Raw genomic sequence first — 14,666 nt, forward strand, 5'->3', positions numbered from 1 at the left:
ATAACATCCTTAGATCTAGATGTGATGCCTTTACTTATAAGATGAGCCACATTGAATGATTTCCTTACTACTGTGGATATGTGGTGGTCAAAGTTCAGATCGCTGTCAACCTGAGTACCCAGATCATGTACCATTGGGTTGAGACTTAGAGGGGTGCTGTCTAGTGTAATTAGCAGGGATATAGAACGGTTGCCCCAGGCAAATACTCATTCACTAAATTAGCACTTTCGTTCTTTATTTAATTGACCAAGAACTTCTTCAGAAAATAAAATATTATAAATAACCACCATTTTTAAAAAGACCACTTAAAATCACATGATCCTGTACAATCAATCAACATTCAAACTCCATGTTTGTAAAATGTAACTTATTTCAATAATTTTTATGTAAAATTGTTTACATAAAATATTTAATTAAATCCGCTGATGACGCAAATCCATTTTAAAACTAATGAAAAGCATAACTTTTTTGCTAAAATAAAACATTTTAGATTTTTTTTATATTCATTGAGCCCTGGCTTATGATCAGCTGCAAGTCTGATCTTTCACTCTGCCTCATGGCACTCAGGTTTAACATAATTTCCAGTAAACCCTGTTGTATCGACCTAGTCCAGTACAAAAAGAAAATTGAATTTCTTAAAATTATCACATATTTGTGAATGTTTTGCCAAGGTATTGTTTATATCCCTTTGTTTTATAGCCTTTGTGTGTTCTTAAATTCTTTTTCTGAGTTTGCCCACCATTTTTCCAATATAAAAACTAGTGCACATTTCACACCCATCTAAATAAGCTATGCCATGTGAATCACAATTGGACCTAGCCATTAGGGTTCTATCTACCCCACGCACAAAGATGCTAGTGAAATTACTGATATAACTGCATTAGGTTTACCTTTATATTAACGATGTGCACAAGTTCGATCCCAAGAAGGTCGAAAGTGCATTTTAAAAATCACCGAATGTCGAAAAAAAGTGGTCCGAATTTGCAATGAACGAATGCACATTGGTATTCGCTCATTGCAGAATTGACATTTCAGGTGCAAATCACACTATAGCAGGGATCGGGAAATGAACTGTTTCCCTCACTGTAGTGTGGTCTCCAAGTTAATATATTAAAGTAGGGGGGTGGAGGGTGCAGCAGGGCTTGCCCCCTGCATAATGATGTGTAGTATAATTTGTAGTTCATAAAACATCGAATCTGGTTTTCCAGATTTTGATTTTCGAACTTTGGTGATGTCCGACATTTGATTTTCGCAGTTTAAAGTCACACAATAGTGCATTCGTAGTTGTCATCCTCGGTAATATAAAGGTAAGCCCCTGCATTATTTGCATTTTCCACATTTGAAAGTGCCATATGGAAGATTACTGCTTATATTAAAATGCTTAACGTTCTGTAACCAACTTTTGATATTAAATGATTTGTGTGTGAAACTAGGAACATTGCCTAAAACCTCAGCCATATCTGGGTTACCCAGCAACCATTTTATAGCTTTGTGAGTGTTTCATAGTCGCTGCAGTGCTAAGTTGATTTTCTAATTAGCAGGGATGTCTGCTTTCCCAAAAGCAATAATGTATTTTTTTGCATTAAGCTTTAATCTGTGGCTTTGGCACCAATCATTTGTCTGCATTAACCCCGTCTGCAGTACATTAACATCATTGGGGGACTCTGTGATTGCTCCCAATTTGCAATAATCATTGAAGTTGGTCAGCTGCAGGGCCTCTTAAATTTGCCTGGACTTCTGAGAAATAAATTCCAAACAGTAAGAGGTCCAGCACAGAACCCTGTGGTACGCCACTGGTGACTGGTCTTTTGTTAGAGGTGAAGTCACACATTTTGACAGTATGTGTCCTGTTGGTTAGCCAGTTGGCTACCCATCTGGTAATGTAGAGGTTAATTCCCAACTGTGAGAGTTTCTGTACAATACCTGAGTGGGGGATTGTGTCATATGCCTTGGCTAGGTCAAGATAGGCGGTATGCAGTCTCTTTCCCTCATCCAGGGTCTTGCTAACTTTCTTGAAGAAGTCAGCCATGATCTACCTTTAATGAGTCCAAACTGGCTTGGGTCCAGAGTTTGGAGATTACCCATGTCCCTGTTAATAAGATCTATAATGATTTTTTCCATGGCTTTGCAGATAAGGCAGTCAAGCCTATGTGTCTATAATTCCCAGGGTCAGTTGATGGTCCCCTTTGTGCAGAGGGATTACTGTTGCTGTCCTCCATTCCGCTGGAACATAACCAGTTCTCAGGCTGTGATTAAACAGGGATCCAAGTAGGTCTGCTAGGTCATGTTTTAAGTTGTTTAAAAAGCATGTCTGGTCCCATTGATGCCATGTTTTGGCCTTGGAGAGCATTGAGATGACCTGCTTTCTTGAGATAATAGGCTGAGAAATGATGGCAGGTATACTTTGGGAGATGACTGGAGGAGACAGGCAGGTGAATTTTTCTCCAAATCTGTCAGCTAGCAGGTTGGCTATTACCTCCAGTCGAGTATGGGTGATGCCATCCACAACCAGTTCAGCACATAGCTGGGTATTCCTTTTTAGATTTTGGACATAAGTCTTGTGATTATGCTTATCTAGGGAGGCTATTTTTGCTTCGTATTTAGCTTTGGAGGACTTGACAAGACCTCTGATTTGTTTAAGCTAGAGAGGAATTTCTTCCTCTGCTGAGCCATTCCACTCTTGTTCTTGGATATTAGTTTCTTTCTCTTGTTGTATAGCCTGTTTATACTAGGGGTCCACCAGGGTGGCTTGTTTTTTCAGCAAGACTGGTTTTAATCCAGTCAGGTACAGACAATTCTGTAACTGCTTAAGTGGTTATACTTATTTGTGCATTGATTTTTTCACTCTTCTTGTTGTGATATGCTATGGCATCATGTGATAACAGTTGCTCTTGAATCCATTGACATAATGGTTAATGTCCAGCCTTTTCCTGAGAAAGTCAGTTGCCATCAGGTGTACTCTTACATGCACCATCTGCTCTTTGAGAGCATGAGTCTTTCTTAACTCAGCTGCACTGCCTTATGACTGAGTCTTTTTCTCCCCAAGTTACCTTCTGCCAGCCTAAGTTTCTTCTCACCATGACTTGCTCTCTTACTGTTGGTGTCTTATCCCAGTGTAACCATCTGTGCTGGCTTAAATCCATTGCTGCCATGACCATTGTCTAACAACCTGAGTCTGCTCTCACCCTGATTTACATCTAATGACTTGATTCTTTTACCACCAGAATTTTCCTCTCATGAACTGAGTTAATTACCACTGCAAGTACTGTGTAATGGCCAAGTCTGTTCCCACCCTGAGTGCTGTCTAATGGCCTAAGTTTGTTTCCAGCCTGGCATCTCTGTAAGTAATTGAGTCTTATCTTGCCTTGAATGTCTTTTGACAGCCTGAAACTGCTACCACACGTTCAGTGCTGTAACAGTCTGAGTTTATTCCTGCCATTATTTCCCTGTGATGCATACCGGTCAACTTCATTGCTCAAGAATGTTGGACAATGCCCAGAGTAATTGGGGGAAGGGGGGCAAAGAGCCAAAATCAGGGACAGATTTTAAATATTGCTCTTATAAACTTAGAAAGTTGCTAGAATAAAAAGTTTTGCATTAGTATGCATTTTCTGAAGAATATAAAGTCTGCAACTTAAATGTCTAGTATTACTTGGTGACTTTAATCTTCAATGATTTACCAAAAAACACAGTTTTTATGAGGAACAGACCAAAAATAGGTGGCAAACAACTGGGCATTCTGCAAAATTCTGGATGCTTGAGAGGTATGCTGTGATGGCGTAAGTCTGCCCTCACACTAACTGCCCTTTGTAAGCATGTACATGCCCAGATTGTCCTGTGATGGCCTAGGTTTATTCTTACCCTGACTGCCTTTAAATTACCTCAGTCTGTTTCAACCTTGACCATCCTTTAGTAGTTTTAGCGTTTCCTGTTATGACTATCCTCAGGCATTTTTAGTTGCTCACTCTAATGACTTCAGTGTGTTCCCAGATCCAGATTATTTGACACCTGCACAACTAGTGGGTGGTTATATGACTGCATAGTGTGAATGGACAAACCCAAAATGTGTTCTCACTGTTGAAAGACCAGTTGTAGGCATACAGAACAGAGTTCCTGCAGTGACTGCCTCCAGTGTGACACAGCTGTGGCAGTAATGGAAAGCTAAGTTACAAGATGTAGATGTTCATCGTGTTACCCTGCTGCAGTCATCACACTTGGGTTATCCTGTCGTCAGGCGGTCCCGCAGTCGGCCGGATTTCCAAAGTCTTGGTCCGACGTCGGTTGCTGTCGCCTCATCCCTGAAGTCAGTGCGCCAGGGGTACATATATTGCAACCAACTCCATTTTCTTCAGTCTTTCTTGCCGCGCGGTGCCCGAAGCAGAAGCAGTTCGCAAGTGCCGGTCGGCCAACTCCTGAGATTTTTGAATTTGAATTTCAGGCCGAAGTCTTCTATAAAGCTAAGTACCCCATTGGGGAAACTTTTCTTGCCTCAGACCGATGTCAGAAAAAGTTAACAATTGTATTTCTTGTGGGAAGTAAATACCTCTTAAGGATTTTCATTCTTATTGCATACCTTGCCTAGGCCCTGATCACGATGTCACTTCTTGTCGTTTTTGTGCTAGATTTAATAAACGTACAATTAAAAGACGATTTGATTTCGCACGACACTTTTTTGGCAGAAAATTTAATTATAACATGCCGTCTGAGCTACCGACTACCGGCGTGCACAAAAAGCGCAGGGATAAGGATCGACAGCCCAGGCCTAAGCCCGATTCCGAGGCCTCGGTTGATCCGGTCTCCGGTTATCAGTGAGGCTCCGACACAGCCTCTGACTACTGCAGTTCAGGAACCCGAGACCGCTACGGATTTTTTAACGGAATGTACTAGTCCGACGCAGCCTTTTACTTCAGGCCCTACCGACGATTTACCTTCCAAGGGCGTCGGTAATTCTGAAACGCCATCGCCTTCTGAAGGTGTTTTCAGACCGACGACTCTTACAGTGAAAACGTTTTCCAAATCGAAGACTCCTTCCAAATCGAAAAAGGCTTCACTTCAGTCTCTTGTTCAAGGCCCTATGCCTAAGAAACAGATGCTCAAGATGGCTGAAGATTTGATTTCTCTTATCAGGGGTTCTCAGCCTCCTCCTGACAAAAGTCCTAGACAAGAGGAAGAATCTGTTTCCTCTGAACAACTGTCTATTTCTTTGGATTCCTCTGAGGGCCAAGACTATTCCTTCTCTCCTTATGAAGATTCTGATGCTGAGGACTCTATTCCCTCAGCTTCCCCTCCAGAAGATTACTCTTTTGGGGAAACTACACACTATGAGGGAACATTTTCACTGGGAAGGGGTCAGGATTACTCTGATTCCAAGAAAAGGCTCAGAGAGTTTCTTTTACTTCTCCAACACAGACCTCTAGCCATCCCTCCTGTTTTGGACATTGTGGATGATGTCTATTTAGAATCCAGTTTCAACCCTGACTCTCTGCCTCCTGCCCCGGCCAAGCCTGAGAGATACTACAGAGTACCTGATTTCCACAAATTTCTTTACAAAAGCCCAGTAGCTGACCCAGAGACTATCTCCCAGGGTCCCAAGTGGGCTAAGGCTTCCATGGCTAAAAATCCAGTACCTTCTGAAAGGGATTCAAGAGCACTAGACAGATGGGGGAAAAAGGTTTACACCTCAGCCACTTTAGCTATGAGAGCTCTAAACTGTCAATTTCATATGCTTAAGTATCAGCAATTTCTGATCTCTCAGTTAAAACAAAAGATAACAACTCTTCCTCAATAATCTGAATTGAAAGAAGTACAGAATTTGTTGCACGCCACCGAGCAGGTGGGCAAACATACCTAACAATGTGGGTTTGATTCTTTGGAGGCCTCCTGCAGAGCAGCTGTCACTGAATCAGTTATACGTAGGCATGCCTGGTTAAAGGAACAAAGTCTGCCTGATCATGCTAAAGCAAAACTACTAGATGCTCCCTTACAGCAGGATGTTCTTTTTGGTGTTAAAGCAGAAGAAGTTTTAAAGAAAATGGAAGATAAGGCAAACTCAATGCAGACAGTCAAAGATTTCCTACAGGTACAACCCCCTCGCTTCAGCAGAAACTGGCCAACAAAAAATTGGTCCTTTCCAGCCACTGACAGGCCTCAGAGGGGTAAATACAGGCCCAAGGGCAGAGGACAACCACAAGCTCAGTATAAACCTCGCCAATGGGGCACTCCAACCCAGAAGGGAGGAGAAGACAGGTCTCAACCCACCAGAAGGCAAACTCAATGACTTGCACCTCAGCTGGCCAAACAAAGCTCTTTTGTCAGCCCTGGGGGGAAAACTAGCACTATTTGCAGACAACTGGCACATGGTCACAAAGGACAAATGGGTCCTAGACATAATTTTACGAGGATACTGATTCCACTTTCACACCTTGCCAATAAAAAGAGGAATACCAAACCTGCCACAAAATCAAAGGGCAGCGGCTCAAAAACAAATTACAGCTCTCATGGCCATGAGAGCCATTCAAAGGGTACCAACTCAAGAGCAAGGCCAAGGATTTTACTCAAGACTCTTCCAAGTACCCAGAAAAGAAAATGCCTGGAGACCAATTCTGGACCTTTCAATTCTAAACACTTACTTACAAGTTCCCAAATTCAAGATGCTAACACTGCAGCAGCTACTTCCCATGTTGGGCAAGGAAGCATGGCTGGTAACGTTGGACCTCAAGGAGGCATACCTGCATGTCCCCATCAGACAAAGTTGCAGAAGATACCTCCATTTCATTGCAGGTTCAACCCATTATCAATTCTCTGCACTGCCCTTTGGCTTATCTACTGCGTCCAGAGTATTCACAAAATGCCTGGCACCAGTAATTACATACTGCAGACAAAGAAGAATTCAAATATATCCATACCTGGACGACTGCCTCATCCAAGCAGAAAGAGAAGACATTCTCTTACAACATCTGGCTTTTGTGAAGCATCTACTAAATTGTCTGGGGTACACAGTAAACGAAAAGAAGTCAAAACTAGTACCCTCACAAAAAATGACATTCCTGGGTGCCAGCTTGGACACAATGGCCCAGAAGGCTTATCTTACACCAGACAAGCAATTACAACTGACTCAATATTTCAAGACAATGGCAACAAAGACCCAATTAACTGCAAGAAAAATTCTGCAGGCTTTGGGCTTCATGGCATCTTGCATTCTGATAATACCATTTGCAAAACTGCATATGAGGAAATTACAATGGTACCTAAAAAGCATATGGTCTCAACACAGCCACAGCTTGGACACAGTGATATCTCTCATTCCCTGCCTCCAACAGTAATTTCTATGGTGGGCTCAGGCATGTCACCTCAACAAGGGTCAGCCTTTTACCTTGCCCCCACCCAGGCAAACTATCACAACAGATGCTTCAGACTATGCCTGGGGGGCACACGTGGCAGGGCAATGCATTCAAGGCATATGGACTGCAGAACAAAGAAAACTGCACATAAACCAAAAAGAGATGCTAGCTGTACAGAAAGCTCTGACAGCCTTCAAGGATCTACTACAGCCTGGACAACTGGCAATAAAGACGGACAACACCACAATAATGTAGTACATAAACAAACAAGGGGGCACACATTCATACCCTCTTTGCAGGCATGCAATAATCTTATGGAACACAGCTCTGGCCTACCAAGTCCAGTTACAAGCTCACTTCCTGCCAGGACAGAAAAACACATTGGCAGACGACCTAAGCAGAAACATCAAAGATCCCTATGAGTGGAAGCTAGACCCACAAATATTTGCATTGATAACTCAAAGATGGGGCCTACCAAATATAGAATTGTTTGCCAGTCCTCAAAACTACCAGCTGACAAAATTTTGTGCAAGGACATTCCACCATCAAGCTTGGAAAGTGGACGCTCTCTCCTTCAAGTTGGAAAAACCTGACAGCATATGCCTTTCCTCCATTACCTCTTCTCACAAAGGTTCTTTTGAAAGTCAAAAAGGAGAAACCTCGAATGATTCTCATAGCCCCAGATTGGCCATGCCAGCACTGGTACCCGCTGTTGAAGAATATGGTTCACAGTCCACCATGGATATTACCTCAAATACCTCATTTGCTCACGCAGCAAGACAAGCAGATTCTACACAGCCAGATCAAAACCTTAAACCTGGCTGCATGGCAAATCAATTAAGCAGCTAACCAGCTCCTCTTTCACAAGCAGTACTGGATGTTATTCTAGAAGCCAGGAGGCCAAGCACCAGGAAGGCTTACTCGGACAAATGGAAGAGGTTTTCTGCTTGGAACCAAGCTAAGGGCCAAGACACAACTCAGCCTCATATGCCTCATATTGTGCAGTATTTAGCTGAGATGTTGCATAAAGGACTTTCCTTCTCCTCAATTAAAATCCATGCTTCAGCTATTTCAGCTCACTACGACACAAATCCACCGTTATTTTCAAACCCACTCCTAAGGCAGTTCCTCAGAGGGGCAAAAAACATTAGACCACCTAGAAGAGCTCCTACACCAACATGGGACCTCAACTTTGTTCTGGAAAAACTAACGCTACCTCCCTTTGAACCAGCTTTTTCTGCAGACCTTCAGTTTCTATCATGGAAGACTGCCCTGCTCCTGGCAATAACTTCTGCTAGGAGAGTTTCGGAATTACAGGCACTTATGGCAGTGGAACCTTTCCTCATTTTTCATCAAGACAGAGTTTCTCTATGAACTAATCCTTCCTTCATGCCTAAGGTGGTTTCCAGTGTAGCTTTAAATCAAACCATCCATCTACCCACTTTCTTCCCCAATCCACAGAACAAAGGTGAGAGACTCCTGCATTCCTTGGACATTCACAGGCAGCTTCGATATTACTTGGATAAAACTAAGGCTTTCAGAAAAACTGACCAGCTCTTTGTTTCCTGTGCTACAGCTTCTCAAGGGAGGGCCATATCCAAGCAAACCATTTCAAAATGGATAGGCCATTGCATACGATTCTGCTATACCCATCATGGGAAACCAGTTCCTCCTACTATTAGATCCCACTCTACCAGGGCAACAGCTACCTCTACAGCCTTTCTCAGGGGGGTTCCTACCAAGGAAATTTTAGAAGCTGCAACTTGGAGTTCTGTACACAACTTCACTAAACACTATCACTTACCTCTTTATTCTAAGTCCAGGGCAGGTTTCACCACTGCAGTTCTGCAGGGCCTCATTGCCTCTTCTAACCCTCTATAATGCCTCCACCCTATCTTAGCTTTGGGACTCAACCCAAGTGTGATGACTGCAGCAGGGTAACACGATGAACATAGTACAGTTTTGTACCTACCATAAATGTAGATGTTCGAGTGTTCAACCTGCTGCAGTCCAGGTTACCTTCCCTCCAACCCCTCTGATCTACTGGCTAAGTCTTTGCTATGCCTTACTGATGTATTTGCTTATAGCTGAAGGGTTTCTGTATTTGTACAGTGTTCTCACCTTTTGGTACTAATTTGGATCACCTTTTTGGGGGCACCTGACATCTGGGGCAAGAAAAACTGAAGAAAATGGCGTTGGTTGCAATATATGTACCCCTGGTGCACTGACATCAGGGATGAGGCGACAGCAACCGAAGTTGGACCAAGACTTGGGATATCCGGCCGACTGCGGGACCGCCTGACAACAGGGTAACCCAAGTGTGATGACTGCAGCAGGGTGAACACTCGAACATCTACATTTATGGTAGGTACAAAACTGTACTTTTTAGGAGAGAACAAGCAACATGACAGCATTTGGATTTGGAAGGGTATTAATGTCTAAGATGAAACAGTAGGTCAAGGATGTAATCATCTGTTTTTTTTTTTAGTCAATCTAGAACTGTAAGTACCCTATAAAGAAAATATCTTCTGAGCTCACTTTTAAAAAATGGCTCCTTCAGAACTTAAAGTTTGCTTAAATGTACTGCAGATGTATAGCAGTTTAGAGACTCTTGTCTTGCCTTACTGGTGTACTGCAGTTTAAAGAAAAATAAAAGCTAGATCCCAACTCCAGTTCCTCCCTCTAGAGAGAAATCATATATTTATTTACTGGTAATCGCCATTGTGTTTTGAACTCCATAGCATTTATTTCTGTTGTTCTGTATCGGGCCCTTTTGACTTTGTTGTTTTTGGTCTAATAGAAAATAGGAAACTATTTTTTACTGTGTTTGTCCCCACTTTGTGCTCAGGGGCGGCACAGTAGCTCAGTGGAGAGCTTTGTTGCCTCACAGCAAAAGATTCCCTGGTTCATTTGTCGACTGGGGTGCAGAATCTGCATGTCATCCCAGTGTTCACATGGGTTTCCTCTGGGTGCTTCGATTTCCTGCCACATTCCAAAGGCACGCAGCAAGTGGATTGGACACTCTAGATTGGCCATAGGTGTGTGTGTGTGTGTGTGTGTGTGTGTGTGTGCAATGTGAAAGAACTTTCACTGCAGGACTAGCCACCCGGCAGTGTAAACCTTAGCTCTAGATGATTGTCATTGTTGAAGTTGGCACCCCAACCCCATGTGCAAAAATGGGGAAAAGGGGGTTACGGGTGGATGGGTGTGTGTTTGTTCCCCCAGGAGTGTTTTTCATGCAGCAAACACTTTTAATATACTTTTAACATACTTTAACCCTATGTTTTTGTTTGTTCTAATTGTTTATTATGCAGTCATGGGTATGCAACTTCCAGAAGCCAGAAACGTCACCAAACTCTTTGGATCCCAGTACAACTGTGCTCAGTCCATACGTGAAATTTGGCTGTCTTTCAGCTCGCACATTTTGGTGGAGGCTGAGTGAAACCTACCAAGGGGTAAGGGTATATTTATACTTCTGACTTTATACCATTATAAACATCAAGGTCTGAGATGACTACAAGCTGCTAGCACCTCTGTGATATTATGTCAGTAAAATAAGCAAAGGAGAAGAATAAAGAGCAAAATATTTCTGGTATAGTCTAGCTGAAAAGGACAGGTTATGCAGATTTTTTTGGGTGGGGTGCTCGATTCATATTAATTTCACTGGACTGTAATGAGAGTAATGGATTTCTCATTACAGTTAGGTTTCATCTGTCACTCGAACACAGTCCAAATGATTTTGTTGCATCTTATTTTCCTGTACTGATTTGATGACAGTTTGAAAAAAGTCTTATTTACTTTTAAGACGTCGTCTCTTTTTGTGGCTGTTCCGCTATGGTTCTGAACCACTGCAGTTTACTGATTTAACATCAGCTAGGCAATATAAAAAATAAAATACTTTTGTTTTTAGCAGATATGTATATGTATTTGTTACAATATTTAGTAATGGACGTGGGAGAGAATGTTTGACATGTTAGGTTATCTGATATGTCATGTAGAGAATGATTCTGTATTACATGTAAATTGCAGGTCTTATGATTTAGAGTGTGCGGCATTTTTTCTATAAATACACAGGATTTTTTTTTGTTTTTGTTCATTGTATACAGAGGAAACACTCACAGCCACCTGTATCTTTGCATGGTCAACTTCTGTGGAGAGAGTTTTTCTATGTCATAGGTGCTGCTATTCCCAACTTCGACAGGATGGTAGGAAATCCTGTGTGCACACAAGTGGACTGGGATGACAACAGAGAGTACCTCCAGGCATGGGCTGAGGTATGTACCTGTTCATATAAATGAAAACCAGTATGGACATGAAGAGAACATGCAGACATCACTTAAGAGAATAGTCAGAACTGAGGACTGAACTTTGGACTGTATGGCTGAAACCCTAACCACTGAAGAACTATATCACTTTATATTAGTTGCCTGTTCATAGGTGTCTGTAGGCAGGCAGTAAGTAGCATAGTTCATAATTCAATATCATGCAGTTTGGAGATGGGGGCAGCCTGAGGGTATACCTCAACTTAGTTTTCAGGAATACATCTCTCTTCACTTTAAAATTTGCCTTTGTCCTGCAGAAAATCTGTGATTTTTGTGCCAGAACAGCAGTGATTACAGTTGTTAAGTGCTAAACAACTTAACAGGTATAGCTTTCTAATTCTTAACAAAAGTTAATAGCAGTCTTCGTATTTTGTTAGCTTTCCAGGAGTTATACCAGTATTTAAAAGGTGCTCCTGATATGGGCCTTCCATTCCTGCTAATTCTGGATTTGTCCTTTGTTCTTGATTTAAAAAGTGGAGACTATGATCTGAGGCCTATGTACAAGCTAAGGAGATAGGGAAGGGTACATGTATAATACAAAAGAGAAGACTTATTTTCTTGATTCATTCTTGGAGGTGTAAACTATGTTAAAGTGTTTAACTTGTAGTAAGTTCTCCTTCCTTAAGAAGACCAAAATGGTAAAAAGCACTATGTGCATACAGTGTCACTACACAGAAGATTTAGGAAACAGGATTCACCAAGAAAAGACCTAGAGAACATTACAATTAATGATCCACTACTCAGGTACACTAATATAGAAGGTATATTTTATATCGGTTCCAGACTAGTCTGAGAGATTAAGAAAAAAAAATATTGCTAATGCCATCAGAGTGTGGGGAAGGAGATATTACTACATAAACATGCATCACAGCTTTATTAATATAAGTTATTAGATTAATTAGTTGTAAAAAAAAACCAATAATAAAACATTACATTTCTGATTTAAGTTTGATTTTAGGCAGTCCACAAATTCTAGTTATGGGAGTACTGTGAACAAATGTAGTCTTGCCTGGTGTTGACATGGGAATATAATCTCAGTATATTTCAGAATTATACTTAGTTAATGAATTGTTTGGTAGGGCAGAAACAAAGGTGCAGTTTTTGGTGAGTTTTCATAGGTACAGCAAACTTGTTTTGGATACTGAATTTTCAAGAAAAGCAAAGGTACAGCCATCTGATAGAACGTAAAAAAGAGAGAGAGAGAGGTCATTTTAAAGGAGTCTGTGAAGAAATGTTCAATGAGGAATAAATGCTTGGCTGCAGATCTCTTTATATTAGGAGATTCAAGACTATTGTATTTTACACCTACCTAACAAGTGAGAACAATATGAGGATAACTTTGACTTGAGTTATAGTTACCAGATTAGCTGATAAGCAGAATGACTGTTGTAACAACAACCAGAAATAAAATAAAAAGGTGACCACATGGCTAAGAACAGCGCCTTTATTAAATGAATCTTAATGCCTCAGCACAGCCTTCAGGGAGAATAATAACAAACGTGAGTTAAACAGTAGTATCATAGTCAGTTTGCAACTTGCAAAACCAGAATGTGGAGATGGGTTGTCATTTACAGAAACACAGAGCACTGTGAAGCAAATAGGATAAAAGGCACAGAGAAAGTGGTATACATTGATAATCAAGTGTGTTTTGTTAAATCTAAACCTGGGAATAAACAGGAAAGACATATTAGTAATTCCTGCAAGAGTTAATGATGTGAAAAAAGGAATGTTGTAGATGTGTGTAGGTAATTTTAACACCGTTTAAAAAGTAAGTGTGTTTAAATTGAATAACATGATTGTAGTATGCATTCTACAAGAATGTTTTCACTAGTTCAGCCATCCATCCACAATCCCTTTCCCATTTTTTCACATGTGGTTGGGGTGTCACTTCCACAGTGACAATCATCTAGAGCCAAGGTTAACATCACCTGGTGGCCAGCCCTGATGTGGTGGTTTTGTCATACCACACATTTGCATTTACACTCACACCTATGACCAGTTTAGTGTGTCCAATCCACCTACTGCATGTCTTTGGAATGTGGAAGGAAACCCAAGAAACACATGAAAAACATGTAGACTCTGCACAGAAGGCAACCCAACCAGAAATTGAACTGGAAAATCTCTTGCTGTAGTCATCAAGTTAAAATTGTTCATGTAAGTGTATATTTAAGAATGGTTTCTGAAATTAATATTTTTGCAAAGAGGAAACCTGGGGAAACAGCAAGGACAACATTATATGCCTAAGCTGTCTTTGTACAAACATCAGAAGCCACAAGTATAAAAAGGAATGTTGAATTACTGTAACACTGACACTGGTACCTTAACCAAGTTCTTCTGTCATGAAGACTATTTGGGTACCAGTATTTATAACTGATCCACTCTTAAACCAGTTCCCAGAAGATAATATAGGTGAGGATGTGACATTATCTATTAAAGGTAGTCAGAAAATTCTAGAATATGTGGAGTTTTATGAATCTCAACTGCATTTCTAATTTCCTTTGGGCTTTGGTATGGAAAGGGACACCCTCTGAAGGATTTTGATTTGCAAACCCCCTAATGCTGTAATTATAGGTCTAGGGGTTGTGGCTAATATCATATTTGACAAACATAAAACACTTGGCATGTTTAGAGTGACTTACTAAAAATTTACTGGGGCACGATGAACACCGATATGTTTTTTGACACCTTTATTGATTTATCACTTGAGACTTCAGCAAACACATTTATATAAAAAGGTAAACTGTGTTAATATATTCCTAGTTGCAAACATTACACGTCATTCATATTCTTTTGTAAAACTATCAATCCAACATTACACAAATTGATCAATTCCTGTCTTTTCTTAAGCCTTACTCATATTCTGAATGTATTGTTCTCACTGTTTCCCTTTTTTCTATGTAATTTCTCCCTACTATTTTCTAAAGATCCCACTTCAAGTTCTTTTATCTCTGTTACAGTATTCAGTACTTAAAACACAGTTGATTTAGAGTTTGATTTCCATTTT

The 14,666-nt window shown here is 40.9% G+C and overlaps 1 protein-coding gene across 2 annotated transcripts in view; it reads left to right on the plus strand.

Moving 5' to 3' along the window:
- LOC122809369 (cryptochrome-2-like) overlaps positions 1-14,666 on the plus strand; it is a 321,493-nt gene that overhangs the window by 202,443 nt on the left and 104,384 nt on the right. For both annotated transcript variants that reach the window (XM_044080815.1, XM_044080813.1), the window contains exons 6-7: positions 10,655-10,795; positions 11,447-11,614. In XM_044080815.1, the coding sequence (XP_043936750.1) occupies positions 10,655-10,795; positions 11,447-11,614 (309 nt within the window). The remainder of the gene's footprint in view (positions 1-10,654; positions 10,796-11,446; positions 11,615-14,666) is intronic.

Source organism: Protopterus annectens, chromosome 8.part0, assembly GCF_019279795.1.
Source record: "Protopterus annectens isolate FY-2018-M chromosome 8.part0, PAN1.0, whole genome shotgun sequence".
NCBI lineage: Eukaryota > Metazoa > Chordata > Ceratodontiformes > Protopteridae > Protopterus > Protopterus annectens.